Raw genomic sequence first — 22,986 nt, 5'->3', positions numbered from 1 at the left:
ATTTTGAGCATTACTTTACTAGCATGTGAGATGAGTGCAATTGTGCAGTAGTTTGAGCATTCTTTGGCATTGCCTTTCTTTGGGATTGGAATGAAAACTACATAACGCCATTGTAAGTTGAGGAAGGCCACTGTATATACATATATCAAACACTTCATATGTCCTTGAGGTATGTATGTGTTACACATATGGTTCTGTTTCTCTGAAGAATTACAATTCAACTACATACTGAGCTGCTACTACACATCTTTTCCCAACTCCTTGTTCACTGATCATGACGGTATGCTGGTGGTTAGAAGCTAATGGTGGTGGGAGTATTTACACCAAGAAAATCAGCAAATGCTACATAGTATTCTAAAGAAGACATCCAGAACACCTGCTAGAAACTGGAGACACATATCAGACCCTTACCCTCTTATAATTCATGACAGCCTATTTCTCAAGGATAAATATTTCTTTTTCAGTGTCAGAACATAGCTTCATGGCTTTTGCCTTTATAAGCTCCTGTTTTTGCTCTTCCCTGAAATACTCCTTGGAATATGTGTTGCTCAGACTGCAATTCATAAGATCCCAAATAAAGTTCTTTGTTCTTTGCAGCCTCGATATTGATTACTGTTTGACAAAATCAGGGCTTACATTTCTTTTCCTTCCGGAGAGCCAGTTGTTAGACATTTGATGACTGAAGTGACTTAGCAGCAGCAGCAGCAGCAGCAGTACAGGTCTGATCATTCTCTACCAAGTTTGCTCTGAATGCCCCAGTCACTGTTGACTCCCCACTGTGGGCAGAGGGTGCTTTCTCTCCAACCAAACTGTTCTCCCTTTTGTCCTGGGCACACCCAAGTGCTCCAGATTTCCCAGCTACCTTGCAGTTTGGTGTGGCTGGGCTCCAGTCTTTGTTCATGAACAGGTCAACTGTGGCCAGTTTGATGTCTGGCCCACAAAACTCCTCCCCTCGACACTCCTCATGTGTGTCTCCCTTTTCTGGGACCACCTTGGAAGCTCCATGTAAAAGAGGGCAGAGGCCCATAGTCTGGGTCCCTAAGTGACTGAGTGAGCCCAGTCCCCACTGTCACCCAGAACCACCTCAGGCATCTCAGAACAGCCATCGCTTAGTCAGTCCTCTTCGTCACTACACTCTGCCTGTCCCACCAGATAAACACTCTGCCTGTCTCTCTTCACCGCCTAGATTTGGATGCATCCTTTTGGACCCTGTTTCAATATCACCTGCCTATCAGAGCCTCATGCCTAGAGTTCTGAACCTCTTATATCTCCCTTATCACCCCCACTGAGGCCACATGAACCTTCTAAAAGTTCTCTTGCAAGACCCCAATAAGCCCTTACCCATAATTTACATATATAAAATTTAAATTCTCATATTTATTACCCGTAAAATTGCCAACATCTGTTGGATCATAAAAAAAGCAAGAGAATTCCAGAAAAACATCTATTTCTGCTTCATTGACTACACTAAAGCCTTTGACTATGTGGATTACAACAAACTGTGGAAAATTCTTAAAGAGTTGGGAATACCAGGCCACCTTACCTGCCTCCTGAGAAACCTGTATGCAGGTCAAGAAGCAACAGTTAGAACCTGACATGGAACAACAGACTGGTTCGAAATTGGGAAAGGAGTACATCAAGGCTGTATATTGTCACCCTAGTTATTTAACTTATATGCAGAGTACATCATGAGAAATGCTGGAATTAATCAATTCACAAGCTGGAATCAAGATTGCAGGGGGATATATCAATAACCTCAGAAATGCAGATGACACCATCCTTAAGGCAGAAAACGAAGAGAAAGTAAAGAGCCTCTTGATGGAGGTGAAAGAGGAGAGTGAAAAAGTTGGCTTAAAACTCACCATTTAAAAAAAGAAGACCATGGCATCCAGTACCATCACTTCATGGCAAATAGATGGGGAAACAATGGAAACAGTGACAGACTTTACTTTCTTGGATTCCAAAATCACTGCAGATGATGACTGCAGCCATGAAATTAAAAGACGCTTGCTCCTTGGAAGAAAAGCTATGACAAACTTAAACAGCTAATTAAAAAGCAGAGACATTACTTTGCTGACAAAGGTTCGTCTAGTCAAAGCTATGGTTTTTCGAGTAGTCATGTATGGAGGTTAAGAGTTGGACCATAAAGAAGGCTGAGCACTGAAGAATTGATGCTTTTGAACTGTGGTGTTGGAGAAGACTCTTGAGAGTCCCTAGATCTGCAAGGAGATCAAACCAGTCAGTCCTAAAGGAGATCAGTCCTGAGTGTTCATTGGAAGGACTGATGTTGAAGCTGAAACTCCAATATTTTGGCCACCTGATGTGAAGAGCTGACTCATTTGAAAAGACCCTGATGATGGGAAAGATTGAAGGCAGGAGGAGAAGGGGATGACAGAGAATGAGATGGTTGGACCATGGCATCACCGACTCGACGGACATGAGTTTGAGCAAGCTCCAGGAGTTGGTGATGGACAGGAAAGCCTGGCGTGTTGCAGTCCATGACGTTGCAAGGGGTCAGACACGACTGAGCAACTGAACAACAATTACCCATAATTAAAAAATTAACCCATAATTTAAATATTATAATCTAGAATTTAAATGTAAACTATAAATAAAACTTGTAGTATGCGGTCTTTGAGATATTCTTTGTAGATTTTTTCCCCTAGATTTTTTAATCACAAAATTGTGAGGGATTCATCTGAGGTGAACCTTCTCCTACACTGGTGGCCTTAACTTGCTGGCCTTAGCTTCACGTTTGGGCACTTGGGTTCTGCAAGTTGCTGTGTCCCCGAGGGAGGAGGGCAGGGCCCCTCTCTTGGCCCGCTGTTGCTGGCCTTAGTCCTGTTGCCTTTGGCCTGAAGTCCGTCTCTGTCCTTTGGCTCAATGCCTCCTCCAGATGTGCAGCTTGGCTTTTAATTTCAGTCTTGTCCACTCACTACAGTCTACAGTACACACCCTGTCATACGCAGCCCAGGCCTGTCAGAACAGGTCTAGAGCCCTGGACTCTTACTTTTCTGAGCCTCTGGTATCCTGGGATCCTGGGCAGAAAGTCAGAAGGACAAAGAGGCAGAATCCAGAGTTGGGCACTGGAAAATAACCAGATACGCTGGGCCAGTACGAGCATTCAGATCAGAATACAGAGGCTTTGCTTGGAAAGTCCCTTACTTGTGACCCGTAGCCTTGGGGATGTTTCCTTGAGTCCTGCAGCCCTGGATTAGGGGGAAAGGTGGCTTAAGGGTAACTAAATGAGCTGGTTCAGAGAACATAACCTTTGGTTTGAACCTCCACTGTACCACTGGTCACCCATCACCTTTCTCTTTGTGGCAGCTAGAGGCCAGACAGCTGATGTGCAGCGGGGCTTAGCGCTGAGAGGATGGGGGAGTGGTACACTGGCTGGGTTCTCCAGTGGCAGATGCCGGGTTGAGAGTTTTATGAGGGATGAACACTCGTTCAGTGAAGGGGAGGAGGCAGGAGTGGGGAGGGAGAGGTGGGTCTGAGCCATGGCAGTTTCTGCCAGCCCACCTGGGGCTCTGAGGCAGATGGCCCAGAAGAGGGGTCTAGCTTTGGGTGGAGGTGGTTCCGCCCATGTGCTACCGTCACTGGCTGGGGGCCTTCTCAAAGAGGAGGATGACCTTGGCTACCACTGCCTGTGCAGTCGTTGGCTGGGAGTCACCCAAGAAGAACATAAAGTTGGCTCAAAACCTGAGGTTGACCTTAAAAGAGCCAACAGCTGGCGGTGTCAGCTGACCCCACTCCTTGCAGCTGGAGGAGCAAGTCTTTTCTTGAAGAGTCTGCTGAGTAGCTCAGCTGTGTGTACCTGATGGGGTCCTATGACCCTGGCAGGCCTCATTTTTAGGCCTCTGTAAAAACGGGGTTAAAACTGATTCTACTCACCTAAGACTCTCTGCTCCATTTAGCTAGCGGCTTTCAGATAAAGTTTTACTCAGCTGTGATGTCTCACTGTGGTTTCCTCAGAAGGGAAAAAGCTTCCACTGAAAGCTGTGCAGGGCCAACAGTGGGACAGGCCCTGCCGGGGGCACTGCAGGGAGTGGCAGGAGGGACCGCAGCCCCCCGGGCCCGACATTTGGGCCAGGCAGGGTCGCCCTGCTGAGTTCCTGCTTCTGGTAGTCAGAGGCTGAGAGGAAAGAGGGAAATGATACTTCGTTAGTGGGTTTCTGGGTCCTGGGAACATGTACTGAGGCTCCGAGGAGCTGTCACCCTTCCCGTCCAGCAGAGGGTGGGGGACCTAGAGGTGGGCTCCCTGCCAGCATCAGCCAGCCCAGGTTCCAACGGCAGCCTCTGTCCTTACCCAGGTCCAACAAGGAAGTGGGTCTGAAGTGATTTCCCCTCCCCCAAAGAACATGATGAATCACCACTCGAGTCAGCTTTGCATTATTGATAAACAAGTCTTCTCCCTCGTGAGAACACCTGCTTGCTGTGGAATGGCAAGGACTGGAACAGACGGAAAGAATGGAAATTTCCCAGGCGCCTTCTCTCCCAACTCACATCCTTCCACAAAGTCCAGATTCCTCCTGCGCTTGACCAGCCCCTCCCCCGGGCACACAACCTATATCTGCTCCTCCAACATCTCCCCTCCTTTTGCATCTTTAATCCCTCCTGCTCTCATTGGTTCTCTTCTCTAAGCTGACACACACAGTCAGGCCTTCCTGTTTTGGAGTGACTCCCTCTCACCTGCCCCACCCCCACCTCTCCCACCTCTCTCTTTGGTCTGCTCCGACCCTGTAGGCAGCTGGCTGTGGCCTTGTGATGTAGGCTCAGCCCATCAGATGGTCCTGCCTGGGTCTGGTCTGATCTTGAGCATGTTATGAAAAGACTGAGAGATGGGTAAAGGGACTTCCCAGCACAGGGAGCAGTGACGATGTCCTGCTGTGAGCCTGGTGCCTTCTAACATGGTGGAGGCATCCTGCAAAGATGTCCCCACCATGCCACCTCTTCAAGAAGACGATCTGGTGCACCTTATTTTTATGCTCCCTGGAGCCACCATCATTTTGGGCTCTTTTCCAAGCCTAGTTCTCCACCGTGCAAAGGACTTTGTAAATCTCGGATACATTTTGAATAAATTCCCTTTTCTGGCTTTAGCTGGCTTAGGTTGTCTTTCTGTGACTTGCAACAGGCAGAATTCTAGCTGATGACCATATCAAGCCCCTCAGCCCCTGTTTTCACATGCCTCTGCTCTCTCACTTCCTGGTTTTCCTAACTCAGCACGGACGACGTGATCTCCCAATTGTCTTTCTCTCACGGATGGTGTTTTCTTCCTTATTTCCCCAGCTACGCCACCAAGCTAATCATTGGATGTCTCAGACTGGAAACCGCAGGCCATCCTTCCAGACCATGACTCTAGTTTTCTACAGCCTATTGTCATGTTTCCGTAACTGACAGCACTCGCAGCTCACCCCAAAGGCATTGCTGGATGAGGCCCTCTCACTCTGGCAAACACTTCTTTCCTCCCCACCTTGGCTTCATTCTCATCTGTTTCAAATCCAGCTCCTGTCTGGGTATACACCTCTGACCTGGTGAGGGGCTGGTGCTCACATGCTGCCTCGATTTTGCCTGCAGCACAACAACATATTCAAAGGGCTCCGTGAAAAACTGTCAACCCAAAATTCAACAGTTGGCAAAATTATTCTTCAAAGTGAAAGAGCACTTAACAGATTCTCAGATAAACAAAAATTGAGACAGTCAATTGCTAGCAGACCTGCCCTATAAGAAATGTTAAAAGGAGTCCTTCAGGCTGAAATGAAAGGCTATTAGACAGTGATTCAGATCCACATGAAGAGAGAAAGAACACCAGTAAAAGTAATGGTATAGGTAAATACTTAAGAGAGTATCAATGCATTTTTCTTTGCAACTTCTCTTTTTTTCTCATCTGGTTTAAAAAATAACATCATAAAAATGATAAACCTGTGTTGATTGATGAGCACACAATGTATAAAGCTGTAGTGAGTGATGATGAAGGAGACAAAAGTTTTTGCTCAAATGTAAAGATGTGGTGTATATATACAATTGAATACTACTCAGTCATAAAAAAGAATACAACAGCATGGATGGATTTGGAGGGCGTTATGCTATGTGAAATATGTCAGACAGAGAAAGACAAATACTGTATGATATCACTTATATGTGGAATCTAAAAAATACAGCAAACTAGCAACTATAATAAAAAGAAGCAGACTCACAGATACAGAGGATAAACTAGTGGTTACCAGTAGGGGGTGGGGAGGGGCAAAATAGGAGTGGGGGTATGATGTAAGACAGGCTCAGGAATACATTGTACAACATGGGGAATACAGCCAACATTTCATAACTGTAAATAGAGAATAACCTTTCAAAATTGTGAATGACTATATTGCATACCTTTAACTTATATAATAAGTTATATGAGCATCACCAACTCAATGGACAAGAACTTGAGCAAACCATGGGAGATGCTGGAGGACAGAGGAGCCTGGTATACTGCAGTCCATGCGGTCACAAAGAGTCAGACACGACATACAAGTGAACAGCAATGTACATAATATTGTACATCAACTATACTTTAATAAAAAAATAATAAAAGTTTCTGTATACTGTTTGTATTAATCCAAACTAGATGAACATACATTAAGATGTAATCCCCAAGGCAACAACTAAGAAAATAACCCCCCAAATATACAGTAAATGAAAGAACAGATGATTAAAAGAATATGACAGACATTATACATTTAATACAAGAGAAGTCAGTAATTGAGGAGGTAAGGACCATAAAAGATACGACACATAGGAAAAAAATAGCAAACTAGTAGGAGTAAGTCCTTTGTTATCAGTAATTACATTAAATGTAAATGAATTAAACTCTCCAAATAAAAGGAAGAAAACCCAACAATGTTCTTCTAAAGAGTGTTACTTTAGTTTTAAAGACACAAACAAGTTGAAAGTGAAAGGATTTAAAAAAATATTCCATGAGAACAGTAACCAAAAGAGAGCTGTATGACTATATTTAAATTAAAACAGACTTTAAGACCAAGAAGTACTGTGAGAGAGAAAAAAGGACAATATATATTAATAAAAGGGTCAAAACCATCGAGATGTAACAATTATAAGGTATATTTGCCTAACAATAGAGCATCAAAGTCCATGAGGCAAAAATAGATTCAAGGGAGAAATGGACACTGCAACAACAGTAATTGGAAACTTCCATATTCTACTTTCAAGAATGGACAGAATATCAACAAAGAAACAGAGAATTTGAACAGCACTATAAACCAACTAGATCTAATATACAGTATAGAACATTCCACCCAACAGCAGCAACCTGAACATATTCATCTCAAGGGCTCTGGGAACACATCCTTGGGTAGACAAATGCTAGGCCACAAAGTAGGTAACAGATTTTAAAAAAATATCTTCTCTTACTAGTCTACATTATCCTAGAGGTTTTAGCAGGGAAATTAGGCAAGAACAAATAGTAAACACAGGGCCTGTTGCATCGCATCCTGGGCCCAGGCTCAGGACTGAGTGTGAGAGCGGGCAAGGAAGAGGGGACCATGCAGTGTCCTGCTCTGTCCCTGGATGAGGCTGGGTAAGGCAGCGAAGGGCAGCTCCAGCCTGTGCCCACGGCATCAGGCTCCTCTTTCTAAATTGCAGTTTTGAATTTCAGTCTCCAAGGGATTTAGGAAGATCCCAGCCTGATAACTTTGGGCACAGACTATGAGGGCCAATAGGCGAAGCTGGGCATTTTAGGCCCTATCAACTGTATACCTGGCTAAAGAAGCGTGGGGAAGGGTGCGCTGCTTAATAAGCCATGGGTGTATGCTCTGCTTAACAAGTCTGATCTTGCAGGTGGCTCAGCCTGGAAGAAGGGCCACCTTTGTCTTTTGAGAAAGGCACTGTCCAGACTTGATGTTCTTGTACTGTGCTGTGAGTTGTCTGAAGAATCAGCCCCAAAGCTTGGACACAAAACTCTGGAGCTCAGAGAAAGGTGGATGATGGCCAGAGATGGCACCATGGCAGCTAACATGGGGCCTATTCTCTTCTTTGCAGTGGGCATATGAGTCAGGTGTCAAGGGTCCAAAGGTGTCTGACCCGGCACCTCTGCTGAGGATGGGCCTGCCTTCTCAGCCCTGTATGCACACAGCCTTAGAAGAGGCCCTGCTATGGCAAGGAGCACACCGTGCCCGGTGGCAACATTTCCCTTACCATAGTTGTTACCATCATTATTATTCCAGCAGTTGCTCTTTTCTGACCACCCACCTAGTACCTGGCCCCATCACCACTGTTCACGGACAACACCAACCAAAGGCGGCTTGCCAATCCTGTCTTAAGAGGAAGGTGAGGCTCAGAGGTGGTATGTTACGTGTACCACATCACCGGCTACCAGGGGTTAAGCTGGTGTCTCAACCCCGCCTGCCAGGGTGTACAATATCAGATGGCCCTCATCTTGAAATTATCTCATTTTGAAATTATTTCACCAATCTTGGATATTCTGTCTGGTTTTTTATTCTTTTTTCCCTTGGCACTCAGTTTGAATTTTCTATTGACAAATTTTCAAATCCACTAATTATTTCCTTAGCGGTGTCCACTCCACTGGTGAACCCATCAAAAGCATTCTTCATTTCTGTTGCAGTGATTTTTATTTACAGAGTTTCTTTTGTACTCTTTCTTAGAATTTCCATCTCTCTGCTTAGATTAGTCATCTGTTCCTGCATCGTGACTACCTTTTCCATTAGCTCCCTTAACATACTAATCATAGTTACTTTAAATTATCTAACTGGTAATCCCCAGATTGCCGCCATATCTTGGCTGTTATTTTCTGAACTCCCCTGTGACTCTAGACTTGGGGTAGTGGTTTGCTCTGTGACTTCAGTTCTCTGATGGGGAGAAGCAGTTACTGATTTTAAGTTCATTCAGTTTCCTCCTTGCTGTAAGGGTGGGAGTGATTATGTCTAAGCTTTCTACATATCAAAGGTAAACCCGGAAACCTGGGTCTTTACATGTTAATAGCTGCTGCATAACGACTACTCTTTTTCAAACAACTTTTTCTGTATCTCCCACCTCCCCATCCCTAGACAATCCCGATTCACTTCCCAGAGGCCTGTGATCCTCAGGAAAGACTTCAGAGAGCAGCTTGCTTTAGACCCTCCCATCAGATTAATGGTCCATCATCATCTCCCCTTTATAGTGAGGAACCCAAGTGGGGAGATTATATCATTGGAGTAAGATCATGGAGCAAGTAATTGGTGCAACCAAGATTTTCCACCTAGGCTTGGCTTTCTGGCTTTCTTTAAAGACTATACTTATCTTTCCAGAACTGGCAAAATGATGCCAATGTCAGGGTGGGAGGGCTGACTTTCCCCACTCATTGGACAGTTAACAAGGACTGGGTCACGACACAGGGCTAAGAAGAGGAGGGGTAAGAAGCTGTCTGGGTGGAGGAGAGGAAATGGAACAGCAGGGAAGGGGAACAGAGTGCTATTTTAAGTACAGTTATTTACAATGTTGTATTCATTTTAATGTACTATTTACCATAGCCAGTCATGGAAGCAACCTAAACGTCCACCAACAGATGGCATTTGAATGGATGACACATGAATGGATAAAAAAGACATGGTGTGCGCGCACACACACACACACACACACACACACACACACAGGAATATTACTGAGTCATCAAAAAATGAAAACAGGTAACCAGCTGAACACTAGGCTGAGCTGGTCTTTGGGATGCACAGACTCTTCGATGGTGTTTAGGGTATCAGAGAGAGTCAATTCTATGAGCATCTCTGTCTCCATATTGATCTTCACCTTCTACTCAGGCCACCAGGATGCTGCTGTGGCAGCTGGCTGGCAGTCTTACATGCCAACCATTAAACATGCTGAGAGAAGTCCATTTGCACCACTAACCCAGTCATACTTTGGAAAGCCGGATGGATACACGCTGCAGATGCAGGCAGGGGACTTGATGGCTGTGGCAAAGGGCCCAGAGACACAGCTTCACATGAGTAGTAGCGGGGCCAGCTCGGATCTGGGCTGAGCCCTGCCTCTCCTGCACAGTAGCGGTGTACCCTTGGGGGTCACCAGACTTCCTGAGTCTCAGCTTCCTTGTCTGGCCAACAGGGAGAGCTGTTCCACCCCCACAGAGCTGGGGCAGTGGTAAACAAGACCCAGGGGAGTGCAAGAGAGCCCTGAGCCCCCGTGCGGTTTGCCATTTCGCAACCACTCTCAGGGTCGAGTCATTTCTCCCAAATGTGCAGGAACAGAAATCAGCCTAAGAAGCTGCTTCCCTAAGGAAGCCCCTGACTCAGCCTCTGTTTGGTTCTGTTGCTGGGGGTGGTAAGCGTGGGCTTCCACTTGGCTCCAAGAGGCAGCGTGTCTGGCAGTTTCCCTCTAGATACTGGCTGAGGCCCCTGCCCAGCCTCTCCCCAGCCTCCTTGCTCCTGGGGCACAGATGCCTCAGCTCAGAGTCCAGGAAAGCAAGAGGGTTCTCCTCTGCTGTCATGGGCTGAACTGTGTCCCCCCACCCCACATGTATATGCTGAAGTCCTGACACGCAGCACCTCAGAATGTGATTGTACTTGGACATGAGGTCTTTAAAGGGGTGATTGAGTTACAAATGAGTCATGAACAGGGGTCCTATTCCAACTATCACTAGAGTGCTCAGAAGAAGAGATCAGGACACGAGTTTGCACAGAGAAAGGCCGTGTGGAAACACGGGGAGGAGATGGCCATCTAACAAGCCAAGGAGAGAGGCCTCGGAAGAAACCGGACCTGCCGAAGCCTTGATCGCAGACTTTAATCCTCCAGAATCATGAGAAAATCAGTTGCTGTTGTTTTAGCCGCCCAGCCTGCCACCCCTTGTTATGGAGCTTGAGCACACGAATCACAATTGCCCTTGCCTCTCACTGGGAGTGAGAGGCATTCCACACTCTTCTTAGGTTCCTGCAAAAGTTGGTCCGTTGCTGATGGCACGACCTTGGTAAAGTCCTTCAGACAGGCCCCCCCCCTCATTCCATGGCTCACCCCCATCCTCTCATTCCTGCTTCCTGGCATCATCTTCCAAATCAACCACCTGCGCCCAAGTCCTTGGGCTCTGCTTTTGGGGAAGACAGATTTGATCACAGCATCAGGTTGACTGGAGCTTTAGCTTAATTCTGAGAGTTCCTCCGGCATGAAGGGACAGAGTGGGTGGGAGGACAGTCAGAGAAGCTGCCCTCTGTGTACACAGTGCCACCCTCCCTACCAGATCAGTCTCCAGGAAGCTGATCACTTCAGAAGCCAACCAGACCTTTGGTTGAATGCTGTCCAGTTGCCTGTGGATAGAGAGGCCCTAATGCAGTGTGCATGGTATTGGGTGCAGGGCAGGTACCATGGGTCATTGCCTGTATGAAGCTGGGGGGAAGGTGTCTCTTCACTCAGAGCTATTGTCCAGAGCAGCCCACAGGGCACACTGGATGGATGGATGGAAGGGCCAGTCAGGCGTGGCACCAAGCAGCCCTCCCCATACCTGTCCCTTCTTCTGTCCCCCACCAACAGGGGCGCCTCCTCCCTCCCAGATGCCGAAGCCAGAAGGTTAGGCCTTGGCTTTGCTCCTTCCTCTCCCCCCCCGCCCCCCAGCTTCCACAGGAGCCAGACACCCAGCTCCATGCAGCTCACCTTCTTAGGCTGTTTTGTCACCACCATCGCTGGTGGCCCAGCATCTCGTCAGCCCCTCCCAGAACTGCTGAAATGTCTCCCTGCCTTAGCCTCTTTTCCCCTGCTCATCAGCTTCCCTACCCAGAGTCATCCTGCTAGAATCTTAGCATGGCTTCACACCTTTCATTGGCTTCCCATATTCAAAACCAGAGAATAAGAACCCATGATGGCTTTCTAATGCAACCTGGCAAGACTGAGGGACATGTTCCAGGGTTCCCTTTCTTGTATGTTTCCCGCAGGCTGGGCTTCAGGGAGATTCCTGGGGGATCTGAGCTGACTGGGCATTGTTGCTGATAAGCTGGCTCACCTCACTGGGAGGAAGCAGCAGCTGGACCTGCCATCGTCCCACCTTCCAATGGAACCTCTTAGTTTCTCCGACTCCTGGGCCACATATGTGTTTAGCTCTGTGACAAAGGGCTGGAATTCTGCAGAAGTACTTTGCAGCACCAAAACCAGCTGCAGACACCCACAGCGCCATCCCCGTCTAGCACTTCTCTTGTCCATCGTTTTTCTCCATCATCCCATTGTCCCTTTCAGATTGTTACTGACTTGGATCCTCAAGCAGGCCACCTGACCCCCATTCATCTCCTCTCCCTGCTATGTGTTCATTCATTCAACAGTGACTAAGCATATACTGTGTCAGACATCATTCTAAGCACTGTGAAAACAGCTCTAATATTAACCTTACTTTCCCTCCCTACTCTGTGTGTGCTTGAATAGTAACCAAAGGGGTAGTGGCAATAAAGCCTGTAGAACAGAGCCTATATCTTGATGGGAGAGGGGAGACAGATCGGAGGTGAAATAAGTAAGCAGAGGCGGGGCTTCCAATTATGTCTGAATGATGAGGTCAGCAAAACCTCTTCTCCAAATGCAACTGTAAGTCTGGACAAAACTGAAGAACCATTTCCATACTCTGAAACTGACCAAAGGAATGCAGCAATCTGAAAATCACTTATGCTTGGAAGACTGCTCTACTTCAGGTAAGAACAGTGAGAGCCTGTGGAGTTCTCACCGAGGGGTGCTTCTGTCCCACTTTCCCCAGCTCAGCCCTCAACAGAGTTTCTGCCAGGGTGGGACACACCATGGGGACCAGCAACTCTGCTGATGAAGTCGAAAGCAGCTCATTCAGTCTGGAGCCGTGGGTGATGCCCACACCCAGAGGCACTGTCAGTGGAATAGACAGTCTTGGCAACAAGTGAATGGGGAGAACTAAGACTGTGCCTGGGTTTGCAGTCATTGCTGCGGCCATTAGGCTGCATGTGTGCACAGGTGCGACCGGAGAGGGCTTAGGGCCCCCATACACTCCTGCCAACCCCAAGACTGCAGGCACGTGCAGGGTCATGTGACGAGTCCAGGGCAAACGTGAAAACTTGAAAACAGCCTGAACTCTGACAGCATCTCCCTGCCTCCTGCATATCTGTTAGCAGAGGACGGAAGCCCTGCTGGCTTAGTGTTTGAATACAGTATCTGTCTAATCATTGGCTGACTACTGGATTACACAGAAAGAGGGGTGACCCTTCTAGGAAGCCAAGTTTAAAAATAAAAGGGAGAATAAAAAACAAATAAAACCAGAGATATTAGTGAGCACATATTGTGGGGGGAGACAACAGACTTATCCCAGGCAAGTTACCAAACAATTTAACAACAACAATGTTTAGGTGAATAAATTATAATTCTGAGTTCCTACAGTACATTACCAAATGCTCAGTTTTTAATCAAAAAGTTATGAGATGTCCAAAGGAAAAAGGAAGTGTGACCCATACTTAGGAAAGAAGCAACAGAAACTCTCTGAATATTCCCAGATTTTTGTATTCAGAATAGAAATACTTCAAAAAAAATCTATGTAAACACATTTAAAGAACTAAAGGAAACGTGTTTAAAGAACTAAAAGGATGCACAGTAACGATGAATCAGCATATTGGGAATCTCAATGAGGCAGAAAATATATAAAAAAAAAAACAAATGAAAATTCTTGAGTTGAAAGTCCAATAACTGAAATGAAAAATTCACCAAACGGGCTCGACAGATTTGAGATGGCAGAAGGAAGAAAACAAGAACATTGGGATAGAGCTACAGAGGTATCTGAAGAATATAGAGAAACACAGACAGGAAAAAGAACAGACATGTAGAAATCTGTCAAGTACCAGCAAAAATGCCAGTGTCTGTGTAATGCAAGTTCTAGAGGCAGACAGAGAGGGAAACAGAAAAATCATTTAAAAAGAACGGTGGCTGAAAACTTGCCAAACGTGATGAAAAAATATCAGTTTTCACATGTAACCAACTTTAAAAATCCCAAGCAGGTTTTAAATAAAAAGAGATATATAGTTCAGCACTTTAGAATTCAACTGCTGAAAGATAAAGAAAAAACCTTGAAAGCAGCAAGAGAAAAATGATTCGTGACAGGGAGGGGGACATCACCATGACTAACAACTGACTTCTCATCAGAAACAACGAGGCTGGAAGTGGAAGGCCGTATTCAAAGGGCTGAAAATAAAAGCCGCTAACTAGAAGTTTATACCCCAATAGCTATCCTACAGAAACCAAGGCAAAATTAAGACATTCCCAGATAAACAATCACTAACAGAATTCCATGCTGGCAGACCTGCCTTATAAGAAACACTAAAGGAATTCTTCAGCCTGAAAGGAAGTAACAGCAGGTGGTAACCAGAATCCAAAGGAAGAGATGAAGCACAGAGGAGATCATAAATATGTGGGTTAATATGAAAGACTCTATAAGTGTATTTTTCTCATTTCTTCTCTTAGCATCTTTTAAAGACTTAAGTGTGTATAAGGCAATAATCATAAGAGTGTCTTTGGGGCTTATAATACATAGATGTAATACAGGAGAGAGGGGAGAGGAAACTGAACTACCTTGGAGCAAAGTTTTTATATTTTATTGGAATTAAATATTAATCTGAAGTAGATTAAGATAAAAAGCATATTGCAATCCTTAGAGCAAACACTAAGAAAATGGCACAAAAATATAGCAAAAAAAAATCAATAAAAAGTAAAGTAGTATACTAGAAAAATCTAATACCAAGAAGATTATAAACGAGGAGCAGAGGAACAAAAATAGAGGAGATATATAGAAAACAAATCACAAAATGGAAAATGTAAACTCAAGTAGATCAGTAATGGCATTAAATGTGAGTGGTCTAAACACCCCCATTCAAAGGGCAAAGGTTGTCTTCATGAAATAGCAAGATCCAATTATATGCTTTCTGTAAGAGATACACTGTAGATTCAGTGATACAAACTGGTTGAAAGGAAAAGGATGGAAAAAGATATGCTATGCAACAGGAACCGTGAGATAGCTGGAGCCAGCAATAATATAAGATAAAATAGACTTTACGAAATGAAACATTACAGCAAAGAGGAGCATTTTATAATGATAAAAGTTGAATACATCAGGAAACCATAACAATTAATAACATACACAGACTTAGCAAAACAGCCTCAAAATACAGGAAGCAAAAAAATGAGAGTAGACAGTCGAATAGTAAGAGTTGGAGAATTCCCTACACCGATAGTCATAATGTCAACAATGTCATTTATTGTCATCTCAGTGAATGACAGAACAACTGGACGGAATATCAGCAATGATCTAGAAGGCTTGGACAGCACTATTAACCAACTGGAACAAATTGATATATATACAGGACACTCCTCACAATGACAGTGGAATGTACATTATTTTCATATGGAACATCCTTCAGGATATGCCCTAAAATAATAAGTCGACTGGTGAACAGATAAAAATAGACACATCCATACAATGGAGTATTTTCAGCTAAAAGGGAACAACTGCTGATCCATACAAGAACGTGAATGGACCTCAGAACTCTGATGCTAAAGGGAAGAAGCCTACTGCAGAAGACCGCAAAGTATTCCCTTTTCATAAAATGCACAGAAAAGGCAAGTTCATAGAGACAGAAAGCAGATCAATGGTTTCCCAGGCTGGGGGGTGGGCGGGAGTGGGATTAACCGCAAATAATCAGGAGGGAATTGTTCCGTGCCATAGAAATGTCTAAAAACTGGATTATGGTGATAGGTGTATAGCTCTATAAATTTACCAAGAACTATTTAATTGTACACTTAGAATGAATGAATTTTATGCTCTGTAACCTACATGCCCATAAACTGTTGAAACACAGAAATCTATGAGATAATAACAGATGCTATGAAGAAGAGTAAAGCGAAGCAGGGTAGGAAGGTCAGGGTGGGATTCAATTTGTGCAGCCATTGGTGTGGGGTTTGCCAAATACTTCCAGTGCTCCCTTCCACACATGCAGCTGACCGTGCTTCCTGGGTTAGCCGGAGCGAGGAGTTATGAGTGCAGGGTGCCCTGTGTGACTTCCAGACTGAGGATTTCATTGCTGACATGAGACCCTTCTAGAGCTCGATGTCTCCCTCTGCCATCTGGTCTGGCCACCAGCACCACTTGAGATAAAGGCTGTTCCATTAGCCTGGGCCTTTGAGAACTGTGATGGGCAGACGACCTGTGACCCAGTTACGGTGTAACCTACCCCACCGTGACACAGGCGTGCAGTCAGTGAAAGCCTCCAGAGAAGGCGACATTTGGGTAAAAATCTGAGAAGTGAGTTTGCGAGTCATGTGGATATCTGAGGGCGAAGGGTGCTCCAGAGAGATGCGAGAACACAGCAAAGAGCTGGTATGTTTGAGGAATAGCAAGGAGGCTGGTGTTGCTGGTGCCAGGCAAATGGGCTACGTAGGAGAGGATGTGGTGAGTAACACTGGGCCAGGCGGAAGTGTGACATGGAAATTCGCTGGGGTGTGTTGAGTGAACGACAGAGCTAATCTGATTGGGTTTAAATGCCTTGTTCCATTTGTAATATTGAGAAGAGACGGACAGGCCATGGGTAGACTCAGGAAGACCAGTGAGGGGACCTTTGCAAGAACCCAGCTGAGAGCTGAATTCATGCCCAGCTGCCATGTCATTCTTCCTGTAAACAATTCCGATCGGTCCTGTTTACAACTTTCAATAGCTCCCTACCTCCCGTGAGAAAGAGCCCAAGTTTCTCAAACTGACATCAAGCCACCGTTCCCCTTGCATCGCCCACCACTCTCCTTCCTACCACTTCAGCTCCCCTCTCTCTGAGTGTCCTGTTCTCCCAGGACACAGTCTTGCCTTCCCACCTGGGTTCTCGTGGTCTCCTCCAAACCCTGTATCACTGCAGACATGGGTAATGGTATGCTCCAGAGGAAGGACAAGTCTGCAAAGCCACAGAGTTGAAAGGCCTGGGGAAGGGGTGTGACGGAGGATGCCCATTCCAAGCTGCCCCCTGGCCTTGGTCCTGAAGGTCAGACGGTGGGCCTGGGAAGTGGGGACCTGTAGGAATGGCTAGATTCAGGCCTGCCTTCTCCTTCACTGTGGACTCGCTGGCCTGGTATGAGCAGAGGCCATCATCTTGCTTCCCACTGTGATTCAGATGTCCAGTGGCTATTCATGGAGGGTCAGCTAAAAGAAGTCACCAGTCCTTGAGAGAGAACCAGGCAGCTCAGTGAGCAGATATTTGGGACATTGGAAGCAAAGAGACTGCAGCTGGTCTGACCAAGCAAGACCGCAGCACAGGGATAGGTCACAAGAGGTAGATTTAAGGGTGATGCCCATGCCTGGGTGAGAGTTTTAGCACAGGGTCCCCCAGGTGAAAGGCCAAGACTTGTGTAGAAGCTGGCCTCTGGCTTTCTGCTGCACGGCAGGTCCACAACTTGACATAATTATGGGCAAAATGATTAAGTGAAGTATTTAACCCCGAAGAATCTTCTGTTTGCCCCAATTTTCTGAAAATTTCAGTTAAAAGCAAACTCAAGTTCCCCAACAATTTCCTCTGGAATGTATCCAGGTGTGAGAGAAAAAAGGAGGGTCAAAGAAAGACAGGCAGACAGAGATCAACAGGGAGAGGGAGAAGAGACAGGGCTGACTTAGAAAGACGGGGAGGGGGTGGGGAACGTGTCCCCGTGTTGGATGACTCTCCTGTCCTTCCGAAAGCCTTCCTGAGAATAGCACTGCTGCTCCTTTTATACGAAGGTGACAAGCTGTGGTCAGATAATACTTCATTAATTCAATCTAAAGGAATAAAGTTCCGCTGCATGCTATAATATGGATAAACCTCAAAAGCATTACACCAAGTCAAAGAAGCCAGATGTGACAGGACACACACTGTATGATTCCATTGATAAGAAATATCCAGAATAGGTAATTCCACAAAGAGAGAAAGCAGGCTTGTGGTTGCCAGGGCTGGGGAAGGTGGGGAGCAGCGCTTCCATGTGGATGGGTTTTTCTGAGCCGGGGCGGGGGGGGTTATGAAAATGTTTGGGAACTAGAGAGAGGTGATGGTGTGGGACATCTGGAAATTGCCACTGAATTAATTATTCACTTTCAAATGGTTAATTTTAACTGAAGTTCATCACAAGAAAAAATTAAATTCTTTAAATTTAGGTATCTTGCGCCAGAGCTCATTTGCCCTTTTCTCAAAGAATCAGCATCCTCTGAAGGCGGCGGACGTTTGCCACACCATGGAAAGCTGACAGCTGGAACCTTTCAAAAGGTAAGTTTGTGGTAAGTAAGTTTCTGTTTGCCCCAGTCTTCAAACATTTCAGTTAAAAGCAAGCTCAAGTCCCCCAGTAATCTCCTCTAGAAAGTACCAGGGTGAGAGGGATGATCCCTTAAACCCATCTGAGAGAAAACTATCTGGAGATTTCACAGCACCCCCCAGCCCCCGACCTAATGCACTAGGCCGGAACAGAGGTCAAGGCTAACCTCAGCTGCTCCCCAGCCCCTGCTGTAAAAAGGAAGCTCCAGAGGAGTTAAACATGTGACAAGGACCTACAGCATGTGTCCACCCCTGTGAGATCCCAGGGACCTGGCTCTGTGAACACAGGGCTCGATTCCGCCTCCCTGTGGACCCCCGCGCCGACCCCAGGAAGGCCGCCGTGTCGTCTGGGGCCTCTCGGGCTCTTTCTGGCGGCCTGGCTGCACCCTAAGTTTACCTGGCACCTGCTGATGCCCACAACCCGCCCCACACCAGGTAAGCCTGGTCTCCAGCATTCAAAAGTGCCTAGGGAGGGACTTCCCTGGGGTGCCGCACGTCCACTGCAGGGGACACGAGTTCAGTCCCTGGGTGGGGAACTGAGATTTCCACGCTGTACAGTGCAAACCGCCTTCCCCCCCGAATGCCTGGGGATTTTTAAACTCCAGCATGATTCTGACTTAGAGCCAGGTTGCGTGCCACTGACTATGCCTCTCTGCCTAGCGTCTGGGATTTCGATCGTCACCTGAGGGCACCGAGGCCCAGAGAACAAGCGATGTCGCCGCACAAGCCCTCAGCCAGCCAGGCACGACTCTCCCCCCAGCCAGCGCTTGTATGGCCGCCCAGCGGTTGTCCCACTTTGTCTCAGTTACCCCCGGGACAGCCTATTGAAGACTACTGAACCGTCCTTGCTGTTTCTGAATGAACTGCTGGGCTTCACTGCTTCCAAGCAAGATACAGGGCAGCCTCAGGATGCAGTGCCTTCCCTGTGATGACCTTCTGCACCTGTGGCCTGTGGGCAGAGATTCTCACAGAATCTGTGTGTCATCAGAGCGCTGGGCCGCTGGAGCCAGGGCCCCTGACAGCCGTGGTCACGTTGAAGGCTCTATTTCTCAGGCAGACGTGAACCCGCTCCTGAGTTCAGGGGTCAGGGCTAGGCCACCAGTCAGTGCCCGGGCCTGACCACAGACACCCCTAGGTGCTTTCTGTCAGCTTGTAAGACCGAGATAGCTCCTTTGGGTGGCTTCAAGTGACCCCATCCCCCAAGCAAGAAGCTAAGAACAAAGGTAATCATACTCCACATAGAATAAAATCAACTTCTTACCGAAATATCTGCTTGCTAACGTTCTTCTTTTGCTGGAAGCTGTCGGCAACATAACGAAGCTGGCAGTCTGTGTGCAAGTTTTCTTGTATATCCTTTTTATAAAGAACCAACCACATCCTCAAGCAGACAGGCTAATTCCTGTTTTCCAGTAATAGGAGATCAGCATCTATAGAAAAGAAATATATTTAGAATGCCCTTTATCTGCTGCTTTCTTGGATTTCAAACAAGAAGCTTCTCTATGAGGAATTAGTCCTTTAAATGCAAGCGTCCTAGGGATTGTTGAATGGCCTTGGGCAAGTCACAGACCACTGGGTATCAGTTCCTCAAATCTGCAAAATGGGAACAAAGATGAACCACACCTCAGAGCGAATGGAGGGTCAATAAGATGGTGGGTATAAAATGGCAAAGCCCTTCACACATGTCAGATATGTCTAATCTTTTCAATCGGCTGGCCTCGATTTAAAAGGAGATGTGTTTTCCAGAGAGCTTCAAAAACAGCTACAAACAGTAACCCGCAAGCGTGAACTGTGATTCCCAAACCCTCACCTCGTGTGCACAGCAGTCCTGTTAGTGGGCAGACGAAGGACACGGACCCCACACCCAGATGGGGAACAAAGCTCCAGTGGCACCCGTGGCAGACCCTCGCCCTGGCACACTGCTGCTCATTCTAAGTCTGGAAATTCAGCAGCAGCATCGCATGTTTTATAGCTGTGGAAAATGACAAAGAAAAAGCCTGATTAGAAAACAGCCAAGTGACGTTTACGTAGCCCACAACATCACTGACACAGTGGTGTTGGCAACCGCCGGAAAGGCAGGGGGCATGTCATCCTATTTAAACACGCAGGGAGTTTACCCAGACTAAGCGCAACTCCCGGGGGCAGGGACAGCCAACAGCGCCTTCTCTCGACCCCCTTTCTTGTTCCTTTGCTCCCCTGCCTCTGCTGTGTTGAATTTGCTTCATGTTTGTGATTATAGAACCAATCACTGTTTCTTTTTGAAGGTATTTTTAATATGAGCCATTTAAAAATTTATTTTATTGAACTTGTTACAATATTGGTTTTGTTTTTTGGCCTTGAGGCATGTAGGGTCTTAGCTCCCTGTTCAGGGATGGAACCCACAACCCCTGCATTGGAAGGCAAAGTCTTAACCATTGGACTTCTAGGGCAGTCCCCCAGTCACTGTTACACAGATAGAACAACACAGCCTGTGCTCATTGTGGGTGTGACCCTTCCACTCCGGGACTCCGGGCTGCTGCACAGCACTCAGTGGGCTGCACTGGGGCCAGGCCACCTTGCTCCATGCCTTGGTGACCAGGCCCAGCTCCTGCTTCTGGTGTTCTCAGGGGAACACAGGGACAGCTCAGTAGAGGGGCCAAGCTTGTTCCGGGGACTGACCTGGGGAAGCTGGGCACAGAAGCTGGTGGGTGAGAGCGAAACTGCTGGAAGAGAACAACGAAGCCCCAGCCAGAGACGGCAGCGTGTCCCTGGGACCAAGTGAACAGTGGTTTGGCTTGCAGAGGGAAGTCAGGGCAAAGAGCAGAGTGAGAAGACAGATGGAGCCCAGAGTAGAGAGGCAGTGGCAGGGCAAAGCCGAGGAACCAGAGGAGAACCTTGGAACCGGGACAGACCTCAGAGAACTTGGGGACAGAGTGGCATCTCTTCACACCCTCTGAGCACACAAGGCTGGGAAGGTGATGGAGGGGGTGTGGAGTGAGAGGAAGACGCCCACTGCATGACCTGGTGTAGTAGTGGCTTTAGAATTAAAAACTCTGGGTTTGTGTCCAGGCCCAGTTTTTTTTTTTTTTTTTTTAAGTAGTGTAAATATGGACGTGTGGTTGAAATAGGGCTACCAGACTTAGCAAATAAAAATATGGAATGCCCTGTTATATAGTATAAATGTGCTACAAATATTTCAAGGGACATAACATCTACTATAAAGGTACTGTTGCTATTCATTGTTAGTAACTGATCTAAATTCTGATTTAACTCTGTGACCTATATTTTATCTGGCAACCATATGCCTTCTGAGTCCATTTCTAGACTCACACAAAAGAGGATGACTAGGTAAGATTCTTTCAGTTGCTGGAAACAAAAAGGACAATTAAAATTGGCTTAGAAGAGAAGAGGAGTATTTTGGCTTCTTTATTGAGAAAGTGCCCATGGTATGGACTTCAGGTATGGCTAGATCCAGCAGTTCGACAATGTCAACCGAGTCAGACTCTCCCTCTGCCCCTGTTCTCTCGTTTGCTTCCTGAGGTATCTGCTTCATCCTCATCAAGGCTGCCTTCTTAAAAATGCTAGAGTGACCAAAGCGGCGGAAGAGAAGGGCCTGAAGCACACCTCCTCCCACGAAAACATCCCAAATACATCCACATGCAGAGCACTTTTCACGGAGTACTCACTGAGCACTGGCAGAAGACCTCACGAGACCAAAGCCGCAGAAAGATCACCATATAACTAGGTAGGACAGAAGAAGAAGAAGGAATTGGGATGGGACCTGTGTACCTGGAAGGGAGCTGGGGAAGAGGAAAGGTTCCCTCATCCTGGGAATGCCCTTCCCCCACTGGGAGATCAGCCAGGGTAGACAGGGGACTTCAGAGGCTCAGAGGCGAGTGCCGCAGCCAGCCTGCGGCAGGTAGGGCAGAGAGAGACCAGCACATATGGTCCCGGCCAACTCACTGCACTCCCCAGCCCGAGATGCACGCGTGCCAGTGTGTGCAGTGGCTGGATACAGAAACTCAGGCTTCAGCGGACAGACCAGGGGAGAGGACTTGACTTGGCTGCACAGACAGATGGAAGGGCCTGGGGTGTGGTGCAGACTGCAACTGGGGCTGTATGCAGTACAGATCCTGGGTGCAACCATAGGAGCCCCGCTGTCACACTTGTGAACGGAGGGGGCACTTGGCCCTGCCATCCCAGCCTTGTTTCAGCATGCTCGGAGCAGGCACGGCTCCCCCATCAGAGGCTCTGGGAGCACATCAGTGCAGGCAGACTACCCACATATGGAGGCAGGGCTGAAATCTGAGCCAGTTCCCCATGGGTGCACAACTTGGAAAGTGGGGATGAAAGCTGAGTGGACTTCTTGTGGCTGCCTGCGAGATTTAGGTGGAAATATGTGAGTGCAGCACCTGCGGGACATCCACGCGGATTCCTGGCACACCCCTGGCTGGGGCGGGTCTCCTATCAGCAGTGGTGGGGTTTCAAGGGTACACTTCCTCAGAGAAGGGGCCGAGGCCTGGGCTGATCCCCAGCATCACCATGGAGCGTCTGGGTGCACGACTGTGGTGGGCGCTGGTGGACCTGCACCAGTGGCTTTCTCAGCACAGCGTCTGAGGGACACCTGGGCTGAAGGTCTGTACTCTCATGGCTGAAGCGGGACTGAGGGCAGCGCCAACAACCAGGGGCTCTAAGCACCCACGAGAGA

The 22,986-nt window shown here is 47.1% G+C and overlaps 1 protein-coding gene across 1 annotated transcript in view; it reads right to left on the bottom strand.

Moving 5' to 3' along the window:
* Positions 1-22,986, bottom strand: part of ARHGAP22 (Rho GTPase activating protein 22) — a 179,168-nt gene that overhangs the window by 148,702 nt on the left and 7,480 nt on the right. The window contains exons 2-3 of the mRNA XM_040242856.1: positions 20,110-20,271; positions 19,564-19,729 (exon numbers count right to left, since the gene is read on the bottom strand). Coding sequence (XP_040098790.1) covers positions 19,564-19,615 — 52 coding nt within the window. The 5' untranslated portion in view covers positions 19,616-19,729; positions 20,110-20,271. The remainder of the gene's footprint in view (positions 1-19,563; positions 19,730-20,109; positions 20,272-22,986) is intronic.

The sequence above is a fragment of the Oryx dammah genome, unplaced genomic scaffold (assembly GCF_014754425.2).
Source record: "Oryx dammah isolate SB20612 unplaced genomic scaffold, SCBI_Odam_1.1 HiC_scaffold_6, whole genome shotgun sequence".
Lineage (NCBI taxonomy): Eukaryota > Metazoa > Chordata > Mammalia > Artiodactyla > Bovidae > Oryx > Oryx dammah.
The sequence above is the reverse complement of the archived record's forward strand: the minus strand, read 5'-3'. Positions and strand labels throughout refer to the sequence as shown.